This window comes from Desmodus rotundus, chromosome 12, assembly GCF_022682495.2.
Source record: "Desmodus rotundus isolate HL8 chromosome 12, HLdesRot8A.1, whole genome shotgun sequence".
NCBI classification, from domain to species: domain Eukaryota; kingdom Metazoa; phylum Chordata; class Mammalia; order Chiroptera; family Phyllostomidae; genus Desmodus; species Desmodus rotundus.
This window is the reverse complement of record NC_071398.1, coordinates 96665725-96691081: the sequence shown is the minus strand read 5'-3', so window position 1 is coordinate 96691081 and position 25357 is coordinate 96665725. Positions and strand designations below refer to the sequence as shown.

The window sequence follows — 25357 nt, the reverse complement described above, 5'->3', positions numbered from 1 at the left end:
TTGGTGAGCACTGGTCAAAGGCACAAGTATGTTCGTTGTGCTATTTTTAAAGCCTTTTCATAGGTTAGAAAATTTCAGTAAATTGGGGGCAAAAAGAAGGAATGTCAAAACGTTATCTTGGTAGTACATTTTCAGAGAGCGTGCCCTGCATTCATGGTTTTGAAGCACATTAAAGTAGGTTTAAAGTGATTTGTCCTTTGAATTTTAGATCCCCCTGTGTTTTCCCTAGGATGATGTTTAAAGTGTTATCACTTCTCCCTCATCTCATTTTAGGTTTCAGACCGACAGAGCTATCTCGTCATATCGTTGGTCCTCTGTGTGGTCTTGGGACTAATGCTCTGCATGCAGCGCTGTCGAAACACCTCTCAGTTTGATGGAGATTACATTTCGAGACTTCCTCAGAGTAGTCTGTATCCCAGCCCCAAAAGGTAACGTCAGCATTGTATTTCAGAATTTTTTTGTGATTTTTTTATGTTTTTGAGGAATGTAGGCAAATAAAGGGATGTGGAGATCATTTATTTTTTATATGATTATCTTGAAACCAATATGTTAAAATTATCATTAGAACGAATGAGATGATTCTATGCCTGGAAGGTTCTGTGGACTGTAACAGAGAATACATTAATATTGTAGTAAGTGCATAAAAACCCTTGAAATGCTTTGCTTGTGAAAGATTTGAATGTGGAATTCAAAGAGGGGAGGGAAATAGTTATTTTAAATATTGCACTTTTAATTTTATTTTTTAATTAAAAAATTTTTACTTATTAATTTATGTATAGAGAGACTTCTCTCTGTGTTCATTGATTTTTTTTTTTTTTTTAAGATTTCATTTATTCTTAGAGGAAAGGAAGGAGAGAGGGAGAGAAACATCAATGTGTGGTTGCCTCTTGAGCACCCCCTACTGGGGATCTGGCCCGCAACCGAGGCATGTGCCCTGACTGGGAATCGCATCAGTGACCCTATGGTTCGATTCACAGGCTGGCATTCAGTCCACTGAGGCACACCAGCCAGAGCTCATTGACTGATTCTTATATGTGCCCTGACTCGGCATATTGGGATGATGCTCTGCCCAACTGAGTTACCCAGCCTGGGCTTAACGCACTTTCTAGAGAGGGATCCTTACGTGTTTTTAGACATATTAGCAAACCTGGAGTGGTACCTTATAGATTATTCCTGTGTGCCATGTACAGTTCTCAGGAGCTTCTGTCTGGAGCCAGCTGTGGAGTAAATTCTATGTAGTTTATTCACTGTGTCCAATGTTGATTTTTCTTAATGTGTTAGGTGTTTCTCTTCCTATGATGATATGAATTTGAAAAGGAGAACTTCATTCCCGCTCATCAGATCCAAGTCTCTACAGTTAACTGGAAAAGAAGGTAGGTTTTTGTGGATATGTACTTTGTGTATGTGTATGTACGTATATAAAAAACATTAATGTAGCTCACTTGTGGCATAAGTACAATGTCAGTGTTGTGGTAGAGGCCACCTACAACAAATAATGGGTGTAGCCAAAGCCGCCCTATCCTTTCCACACTTTATGTCTCTCTCTGTTCCCGAAAGCCCAGAGGGTGGGGAGGGGCCAAGTTCAGTGAGCCTTTGGTAGCTGTGTTTGCCGTGCTTCTGTTTAGAAGTGTTTCTTTTTAGAAAGGGATGTTTGAGACAATTCACCAGATATGGAAAACCTGAATGTGCTTCCATAGCATCCTGTGCTTATCTGCTTCCTCTTCCTGTGCAGGTAGGACTCCTTTTGCCTGTAGTTTAGGACTGCGAGGCATTTTTGAAAAAAGAGTCTGGTCTTTCTCTTTTTTAAAGCCCAGAGTCTAAAAGCTCTCCATTGGCTAACCCTCCACGAAGACTTCAATGTCAGTGAATGGATGTGTACGGTGGCCGTTTTTCAGTATCAGTACCTTCTATAAGTAGTGCTTCAATTAGTGCTTATTTAACTAAGCAGCATATTTCAATCGATTAAATCATTCAAGTAATCATTCCTGAGCTTTACTGTTCTGCTGTTGTCACAAAGCTTTGCAGATCTAACCCATTGCGTGTGTGTTTGCTGAGGACTAGTACATCTCTTCCTCCTTCCTGCCTTTCTTTCCTCTTTTTTCTTTTCTTGGCTGTCTATTTGCAAGTGAAATTTTTAATTGAAACATCTCCAGAACTTATTCATTTCATAAATCTAAAATTGTCTATACATTAAACAGCTCCCTTTTTTCCCCCTTCACCCAGGCCCTGGTAACCACCATTGTATTTTTTGTTTCTATGAACTTGACTACTTTAGTTCCCTCGTGTAAGTGGAGTCATACGGTATTTGTTTCTCTGTGACTGAGTTGTTTCATTTAGCACATGTCCTCAAGGATCATTCATGTCGTAGCATGTGACAGGGTTTCCTTCCTTTTTAAAGACTGAATAGTGTTCTGATTTACACACCTACCACATTTTGTTCATTCATGTGTTAATGGGCATTTGGGTCTCCTCTTCTCCTTGGCTACCGTGGAGATTGATACTGTGAACGTGGGTGGGCACATACGTCTTCAAACCCTGCTTTTAGTTCCTCTGGACGTGTGCCTGGAGGCAGGGTTGCAGGGTCGTGTGGTAGTTTTACTTTCCGAGGGGCCTTCATATTGTTTTCCATACTGGTGGGGCCGAGGTACAGCCCCGCCAGCAGTGCGCAGCGGCTTCAGTTTTCTTTGTATTCTCATCACTTGTTTTTTGCGCTTTTTTTTGTAGAACTTTCCTAGCAGGTGTCAGGTGAAGTGTTGTGATTTAGATTTGCATTCCTCTGATAATGAGAGATGTTGAGCATCTTTTCATGTGTTTGTTGGCCATTTGCAAATCACATTTAAGCCCTTTGACCATTTTTTAATTGGATTGTTTGGGGGTGGGGGTTGGGTGTTCAGTTGTAGGAGTTCTTCATATATTCTGGATACTAACCCCTGATCAGATACATGGTTTGCAAATATATTCTCCCATTTCACAGGTCACCTTTGGGCTCTGTTGATTGTGTTCCGTGATAGAAGAAGTTTTTGAGTTTGACAGTCTCAAACTCGTCTGTTTTTGGTTTTGCTCCCCCATACTTTAGATGTCATACTCAAGAGATCGTTGCCAAGTCCAGTGTCATGGAGTTTTCCCCTATGTTTTCTTCTAGAAATGTTATAGTTTTAGGTCATATGTTTAGGTCTCTATCCATTTTGAGGCAGTATGGTGTGCGGTAGGGGCCCAGCTTTGTCCCTTGCATGTGGATGTCCAGTTTCCCAGCTCTGCTTATTGACCAGACGGTCCTTTCCCCGCTGTGTGAGTGGTCTTGGCACCCTTGTTGAAGATTACTTGGCCATACCCGCGAGGGTTTATTTCTGGGCTCTTTTTTCATTTGTCTGTCTTTATGCCAGAATCAGCCTGTTCCGATTACTGTAGCTTGTAATGTGTTTTGAAATCAGGAAGTGTGGGTCCCTTTTATTCCTATTTTTCAAAATTGTTTTGTCTATTTTAGATCTCTTGTGATTCAGTATGAATTTTAAGATGCATTTTTCTAATTTGGCAAAAAGTGCCATCTTTATTTCCCATATTTTTTGCTTTTCTGTGCTATATTTTGGATGATTTCTCCTGATCTGTTTTCCAGGCCATGCATTCTTCAGTGGTCTATAGTCTTCAAATAAATTCATTCATTGACTTTTAAATTTTAGTTATTTCCCATTTTTAGGAGTTCTTTTAGTATTTTTTAAAACTTATAGGTCCTTTTGTTTTATGTTTCTTGAATATATTTCCAAGCGTGTTTTTTTATTTAAATATAGTAAGCATGATTATATTTATAGTCTGTGTTTGATAATTCCAGTCTCTTAAATTATTTTTTAATCTGTTCATTAATTGTTTTTGCATACACTTGCTCAAGGGGCTTTATAGCTCTGTGTGAGTGGTTATCTCTGTGCTAGTCCTCTTTGAAAAATTATTTGTAGGGACCTTTTGAGGGCTAAGATATAGGTCCTTACTCCAGGGAGAACTTGTGCTTGCTTTCCACTCAGGAAAACCCCACACTCGGGGCTTGGGCTGCTGGGCCCCCAGGTGATAGGAATTCGACCCTCAATCCCTGCACGGGCTCCTTCTTTCCCTGAGGCGCTCTTCTCCTGGAGCCCCAGCTCGCTGTTGGGGAGCCGGAGGGGAATCTCCCAAACTGCTGCTTTGATGGGCCCTAAGGGTTGATTCCTGACCTCTTCCCTTTCGCTGCCATCAGAACTCAAGTGCACGCATTCTTGCACTGGCTGATGCTCTTCAGACAATGATGACTTTTGGGTCCACTTGACTTTTTGGATTCCTGCTTTTTCTTTAGTTGTAGCCTGGGGATTGCTTACTTATCTTGGCAGCTTTTGAATGCTTTTATTGTGATTTTTAAAAATATCCATCATATGTAATTGCTTTCTTTGTAGAGGCTGATTTGAATAACTCTAACTCCCATCCAAAAGTAGATATAATGTTTAAAAAAAATTTTTGAGTGACATTAGTAATCTAATAGAAATTACTATTTAGAGGAATTGTTGGATATTTTTATATATCTGTTGACTTTCTCAACACATTTCTGGGATATAACGTAAAATATAATTGGTTGACTCGTGTTACTAATGAATTTCTGGCATCTGATGTTGTACAGTGAGTTTTGTACTTACAAACTTCTCTCTCTGTCATCCCGTGGGCCCTTTACTCTCATTGTTTCCATAGGGCTGAACTCTCGTAGCTCCTTTTGTGGACGTGTGTTAGCACCTTGTCAGTATGGGGGCATAGGGCCGTCTTGAATGTGCTTAAAGTGATGAAACTTTAGAAACCTAGGACTAAAACTGGTATTTCTGCTTTACTCACCATGCCAGAAGTGTTCGTTCATTATTGCGTGTTCATTTGTATTGCATGTTCCAGCTGTTCTTTAGGTTTTGGGGTTTGCAGTTTTGATTTTAGTGAACCTTTTTACTAAACGATTAGAAATTGTCATAAACGATTAGAAAAAACTTATTAGATCTGTTTTTGTGTCTGCATTCTTCTGACTCTCCTACATGGTCACAGCCACTGGTGGCGCAGGGTCAACCCACATTTGCGACGCAGCGTAGAGTTAGTCCTTTGGGAAAGCATTCCGATGGGTCCGTAGGGTTGGGTCTAGCTTCCTGCTGAAGTCCTTTTCGCATTGGCTAAGATGGCAGGACTGGGCCAGTGGAGCCTCCTGGCGGTGGTGGCCAGTGGCCAGCTGGTGGTGAAAACGTAGAGGAGGTGCTTGAAGGTGACCGACCAGTCAGGCCCCAGACAAGAACCACCTCCCTCTTGTTACTCTTGGCTTACTGATTTAAAATGCATAAATATTATCATTTATGGTAGAAATATATTAACCTGGTAGGAATATAAATTTGTTGCTTCTGTTAGAAAAAATCCCTAAGGGATAATATAATATTTTTGTTGTGTTTAATCATAGCATAATCTATTTTACATCTGCTTTTTATTTTTTCTTACTTATAGTAGACCCGAATGCTTTGTACATTGTAGAACCCCTCAAGTTCTCTCCAGAAAAAAAGGTAATGTTTTGCTTCTTTTTAAGTGTCTTGGTGGGGTGCGTGCAGTAGATGAAGAAGTAGGTTGGAAGGTGTAAGGTAACCTTTAAGTGGTCCTTAAACTTACTGCTCCTTTTCAGTCATCATGGTAGAGATGCAAAGAAATGTTTACAAGGGGTTAGCAAACTGATCCATAAGCCATATCTGGCCTGTGGCATGTCTTGTATGAATCGGGAGCCGATTTCGAAGGGTTGTAAAATAAAAAAGAACGCTCCAGAAACACAGTGTGTGACCTGCAACACCTGAAAGTGTCACTGTGTGGAGAGCTTGCTGCTGCTGGTGGGGCACCGGGCGCATGGGTGCAGTACCCTGTGGCCCCCACCACGACCTCATCTTTTAAATGAGAAAAGGGCTCAGAGCGTTTGTCCTCTGTGAATGACCCATGCAGCAGGTGGCAAAACTCCGAATGTACTCAGGAGCTTCCGGTTCCAAAAAGCCTGTGCTTTTTCCATTTTGCCTCTCAGAGTAAGCTGTGCTCTTCTGGTTAGAGGTGATTGGGAGAAAGAATGTGGGCTTCAGAGCACCCAGCCTGGGGTTCAGCCACAGCCTGGCCACTTACTGTGTCGTGACCTGGGCAGGGACCCAAAACCAGGGACAAAATCCTCACCTTTCAGGGCTGGTGAGGAAGATACTCATGAAAGCAGCTGCGATAATACCTGGCACACCCTAGGAGTTCAGATGTCGGTGAGGCAGCAGTGAGAGTTTGCACCGGGCAGCCTTTGCTAACTAAGGAGGGAGTGGTGGTGTCTTACAGTGCAGAGCACCGTTGCACTTTCCACCAGGAGGTGGCTCTTCTCCTCCCTGAGCTCAGCTCTCCAGACTCGGCGATGAGCTGGCTGAGTAACTGTCGGAGGTCTAATTCCTGCCCCTCTTTCACTCGTGTTTCAGAAGAAGCGCTGCAAGTACAAAACAGACAAAATTGAGACCATAAAGCCGGCAGACGCGTTGCGCCCTGTAGCCAATGGAGACATAAAAGGAAGGAAGCCCTTTACAAACCAGAGAGACTTTTCCAACGTGGGCGAAGTTTACCACTCTTCCTACAAGGGCCCTCCGTCCGAAGGAAGCTCGGAGACTTCGTCACAGTCCGAGGAGTCGTACTTCTGTGGCATTTCCGCTTGCACGAGTCTGTGCAACGGACAGTCCCAAAAGACAAAGACTGAGAAGAGGGCTTTGAAACGGAGGCGCTCTAAAGTCCAAGACCAGGGGAAGTTGATAAAAACTCTGATACAGACTAAGTCCGGGTCCTTGCCGAGCCTGCAGGACATCATCAGAGGAAACAGAGAGCTCGCCGTGGGCACCTTTGGGGTGACAGCCGTCTCGGGACACATCTAGAACACTCGAACTTTTCACACTGGGGACTCTTGTTGTTCTTGGAGGAACACTCTGTGGTATTTGAAGGGTTTGGGGGAGGGAGATAACATTAATGGGAAAAGTATTCAGAAGTTATGGTTTCTGCCCTTTTAAAGCAGGTGGGATTGTGTCGGTCAGTCTGGGCTAATGAGCGGCAGCTCTGCCAGGCTGATGGCTTCCCACGAGGACAATGGCGGACGTTTTCTAAAGATGCTTTTTCACAGGTTGATTGCCGGTATTTGGAAGCCCGGTTCCTTGGGTGGGACAGGAATAGAAGCCCAAACCTCTTCCTGTAGCTTTGGTCCTATTTCTCGCACCTTCCATATTTATGTGCCTTTTGTCTATTTATAATGCCACTGGAAGAGGAGAGGGGGCTTTTTCTGTCATTCGATTTCTTTTCCGACTCTGTCAGTTTCTGAAGCTGCAAACACTACAAGGCCCTAAGGTGACCTGCCCCTCAGCGCAGTGACGGGGGTCAGACTGTGTGAGGAGGCTGCGGACCGGCCGGCCAGACCTCTGGTAGCAAACCCGCCTGAAGCCGACACTTGCTGGAAGTTCATGTCTATTTTTAGGTAAATGGTGATACTCTTAAATGTGTTTTCATTTAATTTATTCACACTAGTTTTCTGTAGTGATAACAAGGAATACAGAACTACAAGATCTTTTCTTACAAATGACTGGTATTTGCAAATAAGTTTTTTATAATTCACCTTTTAAACACATGTAACCACTTGGAAGGGTTTAAACATTCACAGTAAGCACCAGTCCTCCAGCCTGTCACTTACTGCAAATAGGAAATGTGGAGGTTTGTCAGAGGAGTCCCGGCCTGACGCAGTCACTGCCCGTGGACACGCCCAGAACCAGCTGGTGAGCGTGTCGAGCCTCGTCCGAAGGTCAGGGCTCCAGGGCTCTTCAGTCCGTGGTGTTCGCTTTGCGTCGGCTACAGGTGGGCGGAGGCCTATGTACATGTGTGATGCCAGTGAGTCTGTCTTCATCTTGTCCTTTTATTTCTTTAATTGGCAGCAACTGTATTTGAGTAAAATGATTTCTTCGTATGTGTTTGTACAGTGGCGAGTGAAAGTGGCAAGTTTCCTTTTGATGGGAAGAGAACTGACCACTTTGTGTTGTCAGTCTTAAATTATAACTTATTAAGCACTTTTAGTAGTAACTGTGTTTAAACTTGTCTGATACCTTTCTGTGGGTATTGTTTGTAATGTGACTTATTTAAAGCCTTTTTGTTTTTAAGTTGCTGCTTTAGATGAACAGTGTGTTTTAGATGATTGACATTTTTTCCAGTCTGTACAATTAGCTGTTCGGAGCAAGAGGGCCTGGTTGTACAGAACCCACCGGAGAGCGGTCCAGGTGGAGGCGGAGGTGGCGGTGGAGGAGGCGGCGAGCGCTGGCGCGGGGAAGGGGCGCTCAGTGCGTGACGACGGAGCAGTAGTGCCGTTAGAAACTGTGAATTTCCAAATAAATCTGAACACTTGTCTTTATTAATTACTGCCTCGCTCTTCTTTGAAGGAGAACCTACAAATCTGTTACTCTGAACAAAGATTTAAGTTTTTGCCCCATCAAAAACTAAGGTCGGTCAGCAGCATCCCATTACGTAATTGGTCGAATTTCAGCCAACTACAAACTGGTTGAGGTTTCGCGTGAACGTTTCATTCCCTACACGGTCGTGACTTCACCTGACGGGGAGGTTTGAGTTTTTATTGAGGAGGTGGAGTACGTGTATGTGCTTTCCTCTTACTGGGTGCCATCTTTAAGACCACTGATTTAGTTTCTCCCCCATCTTACTACAGAATAACAGTTTGTAATTTGGTTTTATCTTTCCTCTCTGAGAGTATACCTGCATAAGGAGAAAAGTCTGAAGATTCTTATCGACAGATCTGTGCCTGGTAAGAATCTAAGCTGTGTGTGTGTGTATGCATATGGGGCGGGGCAGAAGTAGGGTTACCCCGCTGGGATGTAATACAATACTTAGTAGTTAATAATACGAGAGTAAACCATTCCGTGTACTCACAGCTGTGAACCCGCTTTTCCCCACCCCTGTGTATATGGCTGTTCCATGATAGTCTGCCTCGTTTATTTCTTCTTAGGTTAAGGAAAGCATTGAAACAGGATGGAATAAGAGGAAACCGAGGGATCTCTTAATTTTTAAAAATGCTATACATACGTGTAATTTGAGGGATTCATTTTTTAAGGCGCATACAGAAAAAGTTGTCTCTTCTCTGCCATGCGCCCCCCACCGAAGACCCCCGGCTCCCACCAGCAGCCCTTCTCGGCTCCATGGCCCCGCTGTCGTGGTCACTTTGCCACGTGTTGATTTCCCAGAGTTAGCTGTGCCCCCAGTTTGGGTCTGGAAACCTGTAGGCATGAATGTGAAATTGATACAAACTTGTATTTGTTAACCTAGTTGGACACATCTATTGAACAATTTATTTTTTAAAAAATTCTGCTTTTTTTTTTAACTGTACATGTCATAGACTAAAGTTCTTCTTAAAACCTCATGATTTTCCCCCACTTCTTAATTTGAAAAATTTCAAATCCATAGAAAAGATGAACACCTATGTGCCTCTACCCACATTCAGCAGTTAACATTCTAGGGTCTTTTGTGTACATGTTTGTTTTTGGGGGGGTGAGCTATTGGAATGCTAGTTGGGACATGGTGACCTTTCACCTCTAAATTCCTAAGCCTGTGCTTGCTAAGTGTCAGGGCATCCACCCACTTGCCCTCAATGCTAGAGTCACGCCCGGCGTGAATTCCATGGGCAGTCCTTAAAACTCCTTTGCATTCCCCTTCTGCTTCCTTGTCCCTCTCTTGCCTTGGTGTACCTGCTGGGCAAAAGGTCACCCCTGGCGAAGTCCAGCCTTGTGCCTGCGGCTCACTGGCACCCACCCACCGCAGCAGGCCTGGGAGAGGTGTCGGCACCATTCTCGCTTCAGTTTGTGGTGGTCGACCTCAGCAGGCCCTCCGTGCTGCTGGCACTCACAGTACGTTTTCTTAGTCTGCCTCCTGATGGTCCTGAGCGACTCAGACGTGTTCTCAGGATGCACTGTGCGCTCTCACATCCTTGTGCTTAGCCGATGGCCTGATTTCCCTGAGAATGTACAGAAGTGATCAGGCCCCCAGAAGCTTCCCCCACCTGTCTCTGTCTGTGTGAACCGCCTTTCTTCCTGCTCCTTAAATCCGATGCTCTTCAGGCAGACTGGGTTTCACGCCTCCGTTCACCGACAGCTGTCAGAGGGGCGGGGTTGGGAGGCCAGGTGAGAAAGGTGAAGGGATTAAGCAAAAAGCCCTGCAACTCACAGACACAGGCAACAGTGTGGTGACGACCAGAGCGCAAAGCGGGGGACAGATGGTGACGGAAGGAGACTTGATTTGGGGTGGTGAACACACAGTGCAAGCTACGGATGACGTGTTACAGAATCGTACACCTGAAACCTACACGATTTTGTTGACCAGTGTCGCCCCAATGAATTCAGTTTTAAAAAGGAGATTAGGTAGAGTGTTCCTGACAGGTGGCCATCGCAACACAGTCACTTCTCCGGAATGATAGAAATTTGTTCTGCACAATCGTTTTCTGGGACTATCGCAAAGCAGACTTGTAGGTCTCGTTACGGTACCTCTGAAGCCCATTCCGAATGCCAATAGAACATATTCGGGATTATTTGATTTCTCTTTCAATTCCTTTATTTCTTTGAATAAAATTATAACTCAAGAAAGAAAAGCTCTGGACCCTCATCATGATCGATTTCTCGCTGCTGTTTGTGAACTCCCGGCTGTCGGACTGGCCTCACTCCAGGGACGGGCCTGTGCCAGCATCCAGGGCTGCAGGTCACCGAAACCTGAGTGATTCTGGTCTTACTCAGCCAATCGCCCCCTTGTGCGATGCCTCCCTTGGCTTCCTCAACAGGGGACTACTTTTTGGTCTCTTGGTCTTCTGTCCTCTTACAGCCTTGGGGTGCTCAGAGGCTCAGCTGGAAGAGCTCTGCTCCATAGTCACCCATATCCGTGCTGACGGCTCCTGGTTTTGTTAGAACTCAGTTTCAGGATTTAAAAAGCTTTTTTAAATTGAGTTTATTGGGGTGACATTGGTTAATAAAACTGTACAGGTTTCAAGTGTGCAACTCAACCAGACATCTGCACACTGCATGTGCACCCACGGCCCAGAGCAAAGTCTCTTTCCGTCCCCATTTACCCCCCTTTGCCTTCTTCCACCCCCCCCCCACCCCCCCGTCCCTCTAGCTATCACCATACTGTTGCCTGGGTCTGTATCTTTTACATATATTCAATATGTAAATTTTTTTGCTTAATACCTCCACCTTTCTTTCACCCAGTCCCCCAACTCCCCTCCCACCTGACAGCTGTCAGTCTGTTCTCTGCATACATGCTTCTGTTTCTATTTTGTTAAATTATTTTATTCATTAGATTCATTTAACCACATGTGAGTTAAGATCATGTGGTGTTTGTCTTTCTCTGGCTGGTGTATTTCACTGAGCATCATGCCAGGTCCATCCATGCTGTTGCAAAGGGCAGGATTTCCTTCTTTTGCACAGCCACGGAGTGTTCCATTGTGTACATACACTGCCCGTCTTAGCCACTCATCTGATCTGCACTTGGGCTGCTTTCACATCTTGCCTACTGTAAATAACGCTGCAGCGAACATAGGGGTGCAGATATTCTTTCATATTAGTGTTGGGTTTCTTCAGATACATTCCCAGAAGTGGAATTGCTGGATCAAAAGGCAGTTCATAATTTAATTTTTTGAGGTATCTCCATACTGCTTTCCACAGTGGCTGCACCAATCTGCATTCCCACCAACTGTGCAAAAGGGTTCCCCTTTCTGCACATCCTTAACCAGCACTTGCTTGTTGATTTACTGATGATAGCCATTCTGACAGGTGTGAAGTGCTAGCTCATTGTGGCTTTAATTTGCATTTCTCTGATGATTAGTGAAGTTTAGCATCTTTTCATATGCCTATTGGCCATTTCTATCTCCTCTTTGGAGAAGTGTCTATTCAGATCCTTTGCCCATTTTTTAATTGGATTGTTTGTTTTCTTGGTGTTAAGTTGTAGAAATTCTTTAGGTATTTTAGATATTAACCCCTTATCAACTGTATCTTTGGCAAATATATTCTCGAATTCATTGGGTTGCCTTTTCATTTTGTTGATGGTTCCCATTACCGTGAAGAAGCTTTTGAGTTTGATGTAGTCCCATTTGTTTATTTTTCCTTTGTTTCTCTTGCCCAAGGGGATATATTGACAAAACTATTGCTACGAGGAATGTCTGAGATTTTACTGCCTGTGTTTTCTTATAGGATTTTTATGGTTTTACAACTTACATATAGATCTTTAATACATTTTGAGTTTATTTTTGTGTATGGTGTAAGTTGATGGTCTAGATTCATTCTTTTTACATGTATCTGCCCAATTTTCTCAACACCATTTATCGAAGAGACAGTCTTTATCCCATTATATGTTCCTGCCTCCTTGGTGAAATACTAATTGACCATAAAGGCGTGAGTTCATTTCTGGGCTCTCTCTGTCATTGTCTCTGCCAAAGATTCTTTGAAATTCTTCCTGTTACACATCTGTCTTCCTCAGCTCGTGACTTCCGCAGAGACATCACATCTATTTCTCACTCTCCTGAATCGCTGCAGTCGGAATTGCCCAAGACAAATTCTGTCTGCCTCCGCACGATGCTTCTCTCTCCCTCTCTCTGCAGAGTGAGTGTTAGACCCTCCTCGTAACTCATTCTTGTAAGAGAGGAGATACACTCCGAATCAGCACTTCTAACAGTTTGGCTGTTAGCATCGCTTTGGGCCCTGCTTTTTGTCTTAATATGGGGAACCAGTCCTCTTTTTAAGGTTATCGTTTGGCTGAGCTTGGATTCTTTCCCAGTAATCTTATACCCAAAATGTTCCCCTCTGAACTCATCTGTCCTTATTACGTTGCCTCATGTAGCCGATTACTCTGAACCTGCAGAGTCCATGACTTTTGATTCCATTGTGCACGTCTGGTAGAGATGCCGTGTCTTTGCTCTTCCCTGTGTTAGCTGCGGGGATGCACCTCCCCGAATGCAGTGTAGATAACATCATCTGCCTTACGTCCCTCTGCTGTGTGTCCAGCTATTTTCTGCGAGGTCCTCTGTCTAATCAGTATAGACAGAATACATGTAGCACGTGGTTATCAGATAAAAATATACGAGTCCTTCCAAAAAGGTGTGTTGTTCAATGAGGGAAAGTAAACATTTCCTGCACACAGTTGCCTGGGCAGGGCCTGGCACAGCCCTTCACCTTAAGGGGGTCAGGAAGTCTGCACTGTGCGGTACTAAGAACCAGGCAGCAAAGGAGAGATGGCAGCATCCACATCAGCGGTAAAGGAAAATCAGCTCTCCCCAAGCGCAGGCAGTGAAAATTCTTACTTTGGTGGGGGGGGTTCATGGAACTTTAAAAGCGGAAGTACAAATATGACTCAGTATCCCCACATGAAAAAGAATATTGTTGACATGAGGGAGCACGAGATGCTAATGAACATCACATCAAAGCGGCTCTGCTTAAAAATAACAACCAGCCCAGCAGAGAACGGAAACTGTGGCTCTTCTTTCCCCCCAAGAGTCTGCGCTCTCCCCCTGCAATCCCTGAACACTGCACATGTCTCACAAGAGCCCAGCTTGCACTTGAGCTCCGGTCCCTGTGTCTCTGCACAGGCCAGAGCAAGTGAGCTCCTCAAGTCACTCGGAAATGCCTACACTCTGTCCAGCAGGCCGCGGTGCCCATCCCAGGCTAGCTCTGGCACGTGGCTGTTTGCCTAATTAAAAGTTCCATCAAATAAATAAAAGTGGGCCTTTCGGAGTGTTTATTTTTTCACTATAGCATCGACCAGTGTAGAGCCACCTCTGCTGGCTGTTGGAATGTAAAAAGCTCAGGAAGCCTCTTCGTAGGTTGTCAGGAGTGAGTCCGAGCCTGATGCTGACAAGATCACCTTCAGCCAATCCCACGGTGACTCCAGACTGGTTCATACTGTTACGACAAGTGCCAACTAATCCATCTTCGGACAGTGGCCGGGCATTTGTATGTCCATCCTGCCATTTTTATCAAAGAGGAGTCACGTAACTAACAGACAATCCATACGTGCAGTTTATTTAAGGAAATGGCTTCTTGTCCTCAAGATTACCGCAGAAGATCATTCCTTGCTAATATATTTCCCACTTGTAAGAGGAATGAGAGACGCCCAAACCTCCACTGGTAATGAGCTGGACTCATTTCCCCCAAATCCGTCGCCTGCTGACTTTCGTCCTGTGTGTTGTAGACTCCAGGGCCCCTTTTCTGTGGAATTTAGTGACTTTAATATTAGCAACCGATTTGTTTCCCCAAGTTCAAAAGGGGCCCGGCACAAGATCTTTTACTGTCTACCCCATTTCAGAACTTCTGCTGGGTAGGACAGCCCAGGCCTTAAAAGTCTTCCTGGTGCAATAGTACATTTCCTAATGTGGAGCACCCTCTGGGCGAGCCTGGCAGGCCCAGCCAGGTCTCATCCCCCTTTCTTTGGGACTGTGTCCTGCCTTGCCCGCTTGCTTTTGGGGTGTGGCCTGAGAAGACGAGATCACATGCATGCTTGTGCATGGATGTGCACGTTCCAAGGAAAAACCCCGTACCTTTCAGACCAAGACTGTAAATACACACTTAGAAAGAAATGTTCCACCCCCTTTATTGCTGCACCCAAGCCCCTGTTGTAACACTGCATCGTAATGTTACAATGAAAACCATGTGCTGATGTGTCTGAGCATCAGACAGGCAGAGCACAATGCACACCACGGCCTCTGCTGGAGCTCGGCTGTGTGTGGTTCAGTTTCTTTCTCGGGGCAAAGGCCGTCTTCTATCTCCTCTTGGTTGTCTCTCCTCTGAAGGAGATGCCATCCCTGAGCCACCATCGTGAGCTTTTCTGCTCATGGAGGTTGATTGGCAGGTGCGGGGCCTCCACACCTGCTGTGACTGTAGTTCAGGTGGGACGTGATGGCTGGCCGGGATCGAACAGTAGCCTGGCTGTGACTGCAGGTCCTCACGGGCTCTACTCTGGGCTAATCACCTGAATTAACTGCTGTGTCTAAAATCTGTGAGCGCATAGGAATTCTTCACTCCCTTTTAGTGGGAGGAGCGAATCCTTTCCTCATCTTCATCTCCTTTCTCCATGGAGGACATGGAAAACAAATTCCAAAGGAAGAATAGGAGAAAACCTTCGTTTTTATACAGCAATGCACATGGGAAAGACTAAAGACATGAACGGCTGGGGAGACTGAGTTCCGAAGGGTGGGTCAAGGACAAGGTCAATGCTCCCAGGTATTCATCACAGGAAAACGATGGCTCTCCCTTATGGAAAAAAGACTTCACTTGTAACAGGTAAGCTGCCTGTGAGAATAATGTCCCACAAATAACTCGAGACTGAGCACACGTGGAGTCCGTTTCTCGTTATTCAGCTGCTGGGCTGGGTGTGCGTCTGAGAGTGGGAGGGAGTGAGGGTGTGGGGCAGGACCTGGCCCTCTCCACCCTGGGACCCTGGACCGCTGGGGCCCTTCTTCATGGGGAATCACTGGTCTAAGCTGGACGTTTTCTTTTTTAAAAAGTTTTGTTTATATTTAGAATGAGGGGAAGGGAGGGAGAAAGAGAGGGAGAGAAACATCAATGTGTGAGAGATACATCAGTTGGTTGACTCTTGCACGCCCCCTACTGGGGACCTGGCCTGCAGCCAGGCATGTGCCCCGACTGGGAATTGAACCAGTGACCCTGTGGTTTGCAGGCCCACGCTCAATCCACTGAGCTACACAATGTGTTTTTAGTTCTCACTTTATTTATTTTATTTTTTTTTGTGAGGGGTGTAGGTGGTGAGAGGGAAAAACTGTGAATCTTCCCTTCCATGTGGCGTCACCTGCCCTAAAGTGGGAGTGGAGGAGACAGGAAAAATCACACCAGAACCCCTTTCATCTGGCTGTTTTCAGAATTCTGGCAATAATCTCAGGTTATACTAATGAGCAAGAGATGGGCGGATACCACGTCCAGAGGCGTGTATTTCTACACCAGCTCAGGGTCAAATTGGACCTTGCAGAAGTGGGCGGTTTTGCCCATGACCGTAGAAGCGTGGCACCGACAAGCAGGACTAATCAAAGAAAAGCCAAAGGAAAGAGAAAAATTTCCCATGAGGCCAAGCTTGCAAAAATGCAACACTCAACTCGAAGGAACTCTTCTGTTTCTAGAGGAAGTTCACCAATGACAAGTACCAGCTGACTAATGACAGAAATTAGCAGAATAAGCACATCTTGTCTCAGCCTGGGGAGATTAAAAAAACACATCCCCACAGGGGACTATTCTGTCTCTCAAACCAGTTCAAAGGGCCTTAGATACCTGGACGATTTTATTGGCAGGAAAGATGGTAATCTGGGCCGTGCTTTCTGGTTCATGTCGGTGGGGCCAAACGTGTTTCAAAATTTAAAACTGTTTTCATTTTAGAAAAGAAACCCAGTCCATACTGAGCCTCTAACATCACAGCCGCAGTGTGGATCCGCTTTCTGCGGTCAGGACAACGTCCGACCAAGATTTGCATTTTGGCAGTTACGTGAGTGGTCACACTCGTGGGAAGCAGACTCACTCTAGACACTCCAGTGTCACCAAATGCGTTCCACGTAGGGCTCGCGGCTACGTGAGTTTTGGAAAACCCCAGTGTTCAGACCTTCATGGGGGAGGGTTTACGGATGTGTATCATGCGTGTAGGTTCAGATCTGTGCAATTCAACGTGTAAACTAATTTCCAGGAATGGTGCACGCACCACCTGGAAAAAATCACTGTAGAAATTGTCCAGGGATTGGTATTCAGTCTCAGTTTTATCCAGAGTCAATGGGATGAACAACTTTTAAACTATTGAGGACATTGGTTTCTCTCGGCTGTCTCCCACTCCTTCTAGTGTCCGTTTCTCGGAAGTTGCAGAGTGTTGTCACATTGAAAGCTGTAAGTCTGGGATATTCGGGAAACAAATGGGTCTGAGCTTGGTGAATGCAATACAAGGAAAGTAAATGTCTGGTCTTGTCGGGTCCCTGGCACACAGCTCCTAACGCTGTGGGGCCGCCACTGGGGTCGGTATCTATGCTGACGAGGTGACCGGGGGCTGGGAGGCCCCTGAGAGCTTCAGGCTGGGGGCTGGTCCCCAGAAAGAGCAAGGCGTGATTAGAGGGTTGGAACTCTCAGCCCTGGAGATTGAGTTAGTCAGCAAATGGCCACGGATTTACTTACTTATGTCTACATAGTGAAGCCTCCATAAAACCCCTAAACAAAGGAGCGTGGGGGGCTTACAGGTTGGTCAACAGGTCAAGGTGCTAAGAGGAGACCTGCCGGGCAGGGCGGGGGTCCTGAACCCCGGACTTACAACCGGTCAGTAGGAAATAGGGGAGGCCCGACTTTGAACTTGCCTCTGAAGTTGGGGGCAGCCCGTGGGTCTGGGCCTTAGAGCTGTGAGGAACTCTGAGAAGTTAGTGTCAGAACCGAATCGAGGTGCTGAGCACCCGGTTGGTACCTGGAGAAGGGGGGAGCTGGCTGCTGGTGTTGGGGACACCCCAGAGTGAGGCGGTCCTTGTGGTGGTTCTCAAACTATGTTCCCGTGGAACAGCAGCATTCTCACTCAGCTGGCTGAGGTCCCCTGTCATGGCAGGTGAATAAGGAACTTTTAAATTTGTTGGGAAAGTGAGAGGTTCTCAAATTGTGCTTCATGAAAACAAAATTCAGAGATACACTGGGCACCCAGTCAGAGAGGCACCTTCAGCCACCAACGCCTGATCTGATGTCAGACAGCCCCGCTCAGTGCCGCAGCTTCCTCGTCCCCCGTCACTGAGAGCGGTTTGAGACCCCAACGGATATCGGTTTGGGTCTTGGCTACTTAAAACAGTTTTACCTTGGGCAAATCACTTACCGTTTCTAAGCAGCAGTTCCCTCCTTTAATCCACTTTATCTTCTATCAGTCAGTCACTCATCATTTGCTGTTGTTATTATTCCCATCTTTCTGTCTATGGTAGATATGATGGTTCATCAATATCTACCTCCTTTAACTTCTAGGCATCAGGACGATCCCATGCACACACACAGCCACACATGACCTGCTGTGGCCAATGAGATAGGGGGGAGAGCCGATGACGTGTGTCTCTTCCAGTAGAAGCGTTTCAGTGCTGGGACCAGTTTTCCATCTTTCTTCTTGCTGCGTGGTTGGCAGTGTGGCAGGGGGAACCTCAGCTGGGCAGGGTCCCTGAATGAAGACACTGTGCTGTCCAGCCACCGTGGACTTTGTGTGAACCAGAAATACGCTATTGTTGTGTTAAGCCAACGAGATCTTGGCCTGGTGTGTTACTTAACCTAAAACATCATCTTGCCTAGTTCCAAAAAGAAGTTAAAGCAGCTTAAAGAGGAATAGAGCATAATAGGATAAAAAAATGACTGAGTAAATTAAGGATAACTTATAATAACATGTAATAACACTTACTTGACAGAGTCATTGGGAGAAAACATATATATATCCGTCAGCTGGGTTGATAATCAGGAGGTGTAACAATACGAGACTCCAGCTCATTTTTACGTTTGGATCTTTCTATACGACGGTCCCTCCCCACCGCAGCCACCTCTTTCCCTTCCTGCCATGCTCACCGAGGCCTTCCTTGACCTAGATACTCACGGTGACAACCCAGTTTCCCACACTCAGCACCCTCGCTTAGGTGTTTCATCCTACTTAGCACCATCTTATTGACTGGTCTCTGTCCTCTCCACGAGGGCCGGGGTCGCTGTCAGTTGTACTCACTGCCGTGTCCTCAGACCTAGGCCGAGGCCTGGCATGTAAAGTCAGCACTCGGTAAATACTGTTTGTATGGGTTACAAATTAGTGACTTGTGACTTGATAGGAGAATCGCCCGGCACTCCGGAGCCCGCACTGAGAACGGGCCTCTCCGCGTCCACAGGGCGCGAGCCCGGTCCGTCCATCTGTGCCCGCCCTGCCTCCGCCCCCTCCGGGGCATGCTGGTTGCAACGGGTGCTGCCTGCTGGACAGATGTCACCAACAATCATGATGAGAACTAAAAATTGTGATTTACATCTACTGACCAGTTATGATGTGCTAGCTTCAAGGCTGCGTACACCCTGTTCACGATCCAGTTTGAATTTCTAAAAACTCTGAAGTCAGTGCTATCGTTATCTGTATTTTCAGGAGTGGAAGTTCAGGCTTAAAGATGCCACATAAGGTGCCTAGGCCTACTTTCTTCCTATGTGGGGACGGAGGTGTCTTAATTATCTGTTATTCTACAACAAGCCAATGAAGCACAGCGGCTTCAAACAATTTGTTTATCATGGTTCTGTGGGTTGAATGGTTTCAGCTGGACGGTTCTCTCCTGGAGTCTCTCGTGTGGTTGCCTCGGTTGTAGTTCAATGGCGGCTGCTGGCCTGGGTGTCCCAGATGGCTTTCACATCTGGCATCTCAGATGGGACACTTGGGGAACTGCCCGATTGTCCCTGTCCCCATTGTTAGCTTGAGCTTCCCCACAGCACAGAGGCCCCCAGGCAGTCAGGCTTCTGTGATGACTAGCTTCTTATGAGCTGGCCTTGCATGGCATTCCGTTAGCGGCACAGGACCGGCTCAGGGTCACTGGCGAGCCAGGAGGGGCTGCAGTACTCGGAAGCCTGGCTCACCGGGAGATGATTTTGGATACTTCAGTGGTTGGGGAGCGGGAGAATTCCCTCCCACCCTTCCTTAGCTCTTCTGGCGGGACTAGTTTTAAAATAAGTAAAATTGCCACGAGCCTAGATGAGCAGGAGGAAAGAGCTAATCTGATGCGTGCGCACGGGAGAATCACAGCACGATGCTCGGATCACAGATGGAGGCTCAGAGAAGTGACGGAGGCAGGCGCCTCTTCAGGCTGGAGGGTGCAAACTCATTCATGCAGGAGCAGGCTGGTGAGATGAGGAAGGGCGACGGCTGCTGCCAGGCGGTCCAGACTGGGGCAGACCCTGGCGCTTGGGAGAGCTCAGCCATCGGACGCCTGCTGGAGGCTGCCCCTGGCTCAGCCCCGTTCCTCAGCAGCACCTCTAGCTTTCTGGGTGCTGGGGTTCAGGCGGCCTCCTGCTGCCTGCACTTGTGGTGGGTAAAGCCCCCTGTGTCTGACACTCTGAGAGCCCCAGCCAGGGTGCCTAGAGGCTGGCTCGGTTTTCTAGAAGACTCACAGCCGGGCTCCCTGGGCCTCTGTGTGACCCGCCTGTGGAACAAGACGAGGGCTGAGGTACCTCTGCAGGGCGGCTGGGGCACACACATGTTCCATTGTGCTCTGGAACACCTGAGCTCCTGGGCCAGACCACAGAGGGCTGTGGGCAGATCAGCCTCTGATCTGTCTCATCTCCGGAAACCTTGACTTTCAAGCTGTGTCAGAGCCAACCCCAAAGAAAGTGACCAGGCTTAACCCTGTGTGAGGAGAGGAGCAGCCTCAGGTGACAGGTAGCTGCCAGCCTGGGACGCTTGTGCCCTCCTCCATGAAGTGGGTCCTCCGCTCCCAACTCCGCCTGAAGCCCAAACGTGACTTCCCCCTTTCTAAACCTAATTCTAATTTAGAGGTGCCCTCAGCATCTGTCACACTTGTAATGTAGTCACTGTCCCAAGAGGCCTCCTCTGCTTCACCTCTGCCTGTGCTGTGTGGACCACCCGACAGCCGGCCTCCCTGCTCCTCTTTGCCCCATGCAGGCCGGCAGTGTGGAGCTCGGCAGACCCGTAGGACCCCTCCACTCCCGCCTTGCCCTTGTCCTCTCCTGGAGACTGATGGCCTGCACGGGCCACACCCTGGGAGGAGGACTGTGAGACCTTTGAAACACATTTCCAATAGGTCAGGTCAGGTTGGTGGAGCCTGCAGCGTGGCATGAGCTTTGGAGAGGGGTTATGTTTCTGACTGCCCATAACTTTATATCATATAATCCGAGAGCTGCAAACAAGATCCCAGCTGATGGCTTGCTGGGGAGGTTCCTGGAGGCAGGGGTGTCTCTGAGCCCCATCGCATCCCTGCAGTGGCCGGTGCTGGTGGAGCTCCGGGGCTTTATAGAAGGACTGATCATCAGCCAGCCCCTCATCCAACTCCACAGAGGGAGAGGGGGACTGAAGGTGAGCAGGAAGTCACCCAGGAAAGGCCACATGAAATCAGGACATCTGCTTGGAAACCACAAGGGGCAGAAAGTCACGAAGGGCTAACGTGCCCTCGTTAAAGAACCCATGTCCACGCAGGGAGGGACAGTGGCCATGGAGGGGAAAGGGCTTGGAGATCAGGGTGTCTGTTCTAAGTGGAGGAAACGCAGCTGGTGATGAACCCCAATTCAGGCATCTTTGAGTGCCTCCTATTTAAAAATTATCCTCTGGGGACCTGGAAAGCATCGTGGGAGTCAGAAGAGGCGAAGCCGCATCAAAAGCAGTTTCATATTCTCATTGAATCTCATTGGAAGGTTAGGTGGGTGGAGGACGAGGTGTCAGCCCAGGATGGGCTCCTCTCTCTCTCTCTCTCTCTCTGTCTCTCTCGGTGAGCTGGGCTCTACCACCCGGGCACTCTAGTTAGAGCCAGCACCCCCATTTCAGTGCAGCTGACCTTTCTTCTCCTCAGGACCGGGCCAGCGATACAGCGTTGGCCACCACCCTTTTACTGAAACTCGTACTCTCTCGAAGCATCCACTCAGCGTCCTTGTGGTCGGTTTGTTACGTCTCTTCTGGTTTCAAGCGACAGAAGCCCAACTCAAATAGGCTCACACGTGACAAAAAAGGAAAGAAGTGATCTGGCCGTTGCGAAGCCCAGTGGCACCGGGGAAGGTCTTTCGTCTCAGATTTCCGACCAGACAATGAGGAAGCTCCACTGGGTGGTCCCGCCGATTGAGACCCACGGCAGGGTCCATGCCTAACGGGGCACAGGGCACCTGCAGAGTGAATGAATGAATGAACGAATGAACGAATGAATGAACGAATGGACAGACGGGTGACTGCCTGCTAAGATTAGTTTCAGTTCTCGCTCCCATGGCTGTGAAGACAGGCATCTCTGGCTCCAGGAAGATGAGAAAAAATGAAGGGCACGGAAACGTGTGAGCACAGAGAAGAGATTTCTGGGCAGAGAGGTCAGGTCACGTAGCTTCTGCCCCAAGGCCTTCTGCAAAAGGAAGTGCTTCCTGTCGCCCTCTGACCACTTCCTCAGTGTCCCATTTGCCCCCCTCCTCCCGCCCGTCCCCCACCCCACCTGCCTTCACTCTGGGGAGTTGGAGCTGAAACAGAACCAACACAGGGGGTGTCAGTGCCCGGGCACCAGTCTGCTTTAGGGACCACGGTGCCTGGGTCCTCATCTGCGACATTGGTCTTCACTCCGACCCTCTCCAGGCCCTTCCTGTGCTCTGCGTGGTTAACCTGAGCCCAGGGACAGCGAGCTGGGCAGGAGGCCACACCCACACCCCCCCCCCCATACACACACAGGTCAGGTGCAGGTGTGAGAGCCGTGTTCGCTGGGCTGGAGTGCTGCAGAGCCGTGAGCTGGGTGGGTTCAGAGCTCCCAGGGGAAGGAAGCCCCAGGATCTTCGCTCCCTCACTGGAACCCCCTCCTTGGACGGTGGGAGCCCCAGAGCAGGCCCAGGGTGAGCTCCCCCTTTTCAGCGCAGTTGCCTGCATAGGTGAGAGGTGAGCCGTGCAAGGGCATCACTCCTGGGTCAGGCATCCGCCCAGCTGTCAGTCGCTGTCCTGGGATGCATCTGGGAGTGTCAGGAGATGTCCAGAGATTTCAGATGAGTGTGGGCAGGTGGGCTCCCCTCCAGACTCTTCCAAAGACTGGCTGTGGTCTTAGGGCGGGGGTCCCGTCACCTCTGTGGGGCTCGGGTCCCCCTCTGTGAAGGCAGGGACCTGATGTGATGATTGTATTACTCTAGCTTTGACATTCTGGGGCCAGGGAAGATTCTGGGTTGGTGAGACGGAGCTGCAGCTGATTTGCAAACCAGACCCAGGGGAAGAGCCTCATTCGAGGGATTACAAACAGGTCCAGGCCAAGCACTTTTCCCTCCCTGGGCCGGGGCTGCCTGTCCCCTCCCTGCTGCTGTGAGGTCCAGAACCACCTCCCAGACTCAGAGGGGAGGTTGTGTGCTTGAAGCTGGCTTCCCCTGGGACCCTGAGGATGGGAGGCTCTCGAGGTACCCAGCTGCACAGCCCTAGCCAACATCTGCTAGACGCTCAAAAGGAAGCAGTGGGTGACAAAAACAACGACTTTGACCTTTAAGCCCGCCTTTGGTGCATCTGACGTTCCCACAAACCCACCATGACACATGTTTTTGCAGCAAAGCATTTCAAACACCAAGAAGGGGCCCATAAAAGAGCCCACAAGACCAAGGCACTTCCAGTCTTAATAGATGGTGTTGGGGTGTGCCTCACACCCCACCCCACTTCCTCACCACCCTGCAGGAGGGGTCCTGGCTCCGTGCTCTTGGGGGTGCTGCTCACGGGGTCCACGTGAGCATTCCTGCTTCACTCTCACACTATGCCCTCTTGGGGTTACATTCTTGGCTCAAATGCCAACAGGCCGAGTGACCTTAGGCAAGTCATTTAATTTACTGGAGCATCAGTTTTCTCATCTCTACTCATCTGATCAGCAGATGTTTGTGGTCTCTACTCCTCACACTTATGGAGTGTCTCTAGCACCAGGCACTAGCCCGGGTTTGGAAGGGCAGCGTCTTCGGCAAAGGCCCTTAGAGGTGGCCACACTTGTCACGTGAGATGGACTGAATGGCCAGCGTGGCCACGGTGTGGTGAGACGTTGCACAGAGGGTGCAACGAGAGAGGGTGGGGAGTCAGGAAGAGCCCAGACGACGCCCAGGCTTAGGCATGGCAGAGAGTTCAGACTGTATTCCAAAGGCAAGGGCAGGCCACAGAAGGGCTGCTCGGAACAGCTGAGCAGCATGGTCAGATTTCTATCTGTATCCGCATGTTGTCAAGCTTCCAGAATACAGTAAAAGCAGCAGACCAGGAGCACCTGCAGAGTCAGGAGACGGGATCCGTTGCGTTGCGGACTGAGGTGGCTGAAGAATCCTTCATTCCCACCAAAGAGTCCTGCCCCTGACCTGGGACCCTTGTGCCGCCATTACTCCAGTCTCCGAGTGTTGGTTGGGATTTACCCGGTGAACATGATGGCCACCGATGTCACAGTCTGTGACTGCCCAGCACCACCCCTTTCCCCGGAAGCCTGTACATCACACTGCCTGTGTTCCCTTTGTGGGGGGGACGGCGACTGGGTTCTGCCAATGGAGAAGAAATCACACAAGATCAGAAGGTGGAAGCGGAGAGGCCATGTCTGCTACTGAAAGTCACGTGGGAGACAGCAGAGGCGGGGGCGTGTCCTCCTGAGGGTCCCCCACTTCAGTGCTGCAGGAAGCTAAAAGGAGGGGTTGTCGAAGAGCTTTGCATTTCAGGGCTTCCTAGAAGTGGCCTCCCCGTCTCCAATCCCCGTATGAGTCCTTTCCTTACTCTGCATACATACGTACAGCAGCTTCTGTTTCCCTGAGTGCCCCCCACCCCCACGCCTGGGAGATACACAAAGGACAGGGGAGAAGGGAAGTCTCTTGGGATCAGGTCATCCCGTGGTGGAGTGGTGGGATGCAGGGTCCTTTTGACCCCATTGCCACTGTCCTCTTCACTCCCTGATTTCACCTGGTGTGACTTGGGGAAACAAGAGTTAAACTTCATAGCTTATCCCCCACTCATCCTTTGGTACTAGGAAAGGACATCCCAGTCGCCCTTGCCTTGGAGAGAAGAGATCAAATTGAAGCACAAAGCAAGTTGTGGCTATCAGCCTGCTTAAGTGAGATAAAAAAAAAAAACCCCAAAAACCCACCCTTCAACAGCTTGCAAATTCTCCTGAGCCAATCAGATCTTGTGAGGTGGGAACAGAGAAGGGGCCCCTGAAACAGAACAGAGAAACAGCAGAGAGCCTGTGAAGAGCATCTGTCAGAATCATCAGAATTGGGTGTAAGTGACTCCTGCTCTGCCTCCCACCTGGGGGAGGAAAAAGCAAAACGCCTAAAAAGGAGTAGGAGCTGGAGGGACCACAGGCTGCTCAGTGATGCCTCTGGGTGTGAGAAGGAAGACAAGGATCAATCACTGCAAAAATTTTGGGGGGAAAAATGTCTGATTTGGAAACGAATGTCCCACTAAACTATCGCTTAAATATGAGGACAAAATAAGCATAAAAATCTGTCACAAATCGGAATTAAGATGCTAGCTAGACTCTCCCTCCTGACAGTTTGACCTGTGAGGGTTATTATCGAGGCCCCCTTGCCCTCTGGTTTCTGCTTGAACTTGGGCCACGTGGAGCTCCAACAAGAGGAAAGAAGGTGGCATGACACACGGTATTGATTCT

At 48.1% G+C, this 25357-nt stretch overlaps 1 protein-coding gene across 7 annotated transcripts in view; it reads left to right on the top strand.

Moving 5' to 3' along the window:
- Positions 1 to 8423, top strand: part of SUCO (SUN domain containing ossification factor) — a 62253-nt gene extending 53830 nt beyond the window's left edge. For 6 of the 7 annotated variants that reach the window (XM_071219736.1, XM_045189533.2, XM_045189534.2 and 3 more), the window contains 4 exons: positions 274 to 428; positions 1282 to 1373; positions 5485 to 5540; positions 6465 to 8423. In XM_071219736.1, the coding sequence (XP_071075837.1) occupies positions 274 to 428; positions 1282 to 1373; positions 5485 to 5540; positions 6465 to 6908 (747 nt within the window). In that variant the 3' untranslated portion in view covers positions 6909 to 8423. The remainder of the gene's footprint in view (positions 1 to 273; positions 429 to 1281; positions 1374 to 5484; positions 5541 to 6464) is intronic. The other variant, XM_045189526.2, reaches the window with a different exon arrangement.
- Positions 8424 to 25357: the final 16934 nt, after the last annotated feature.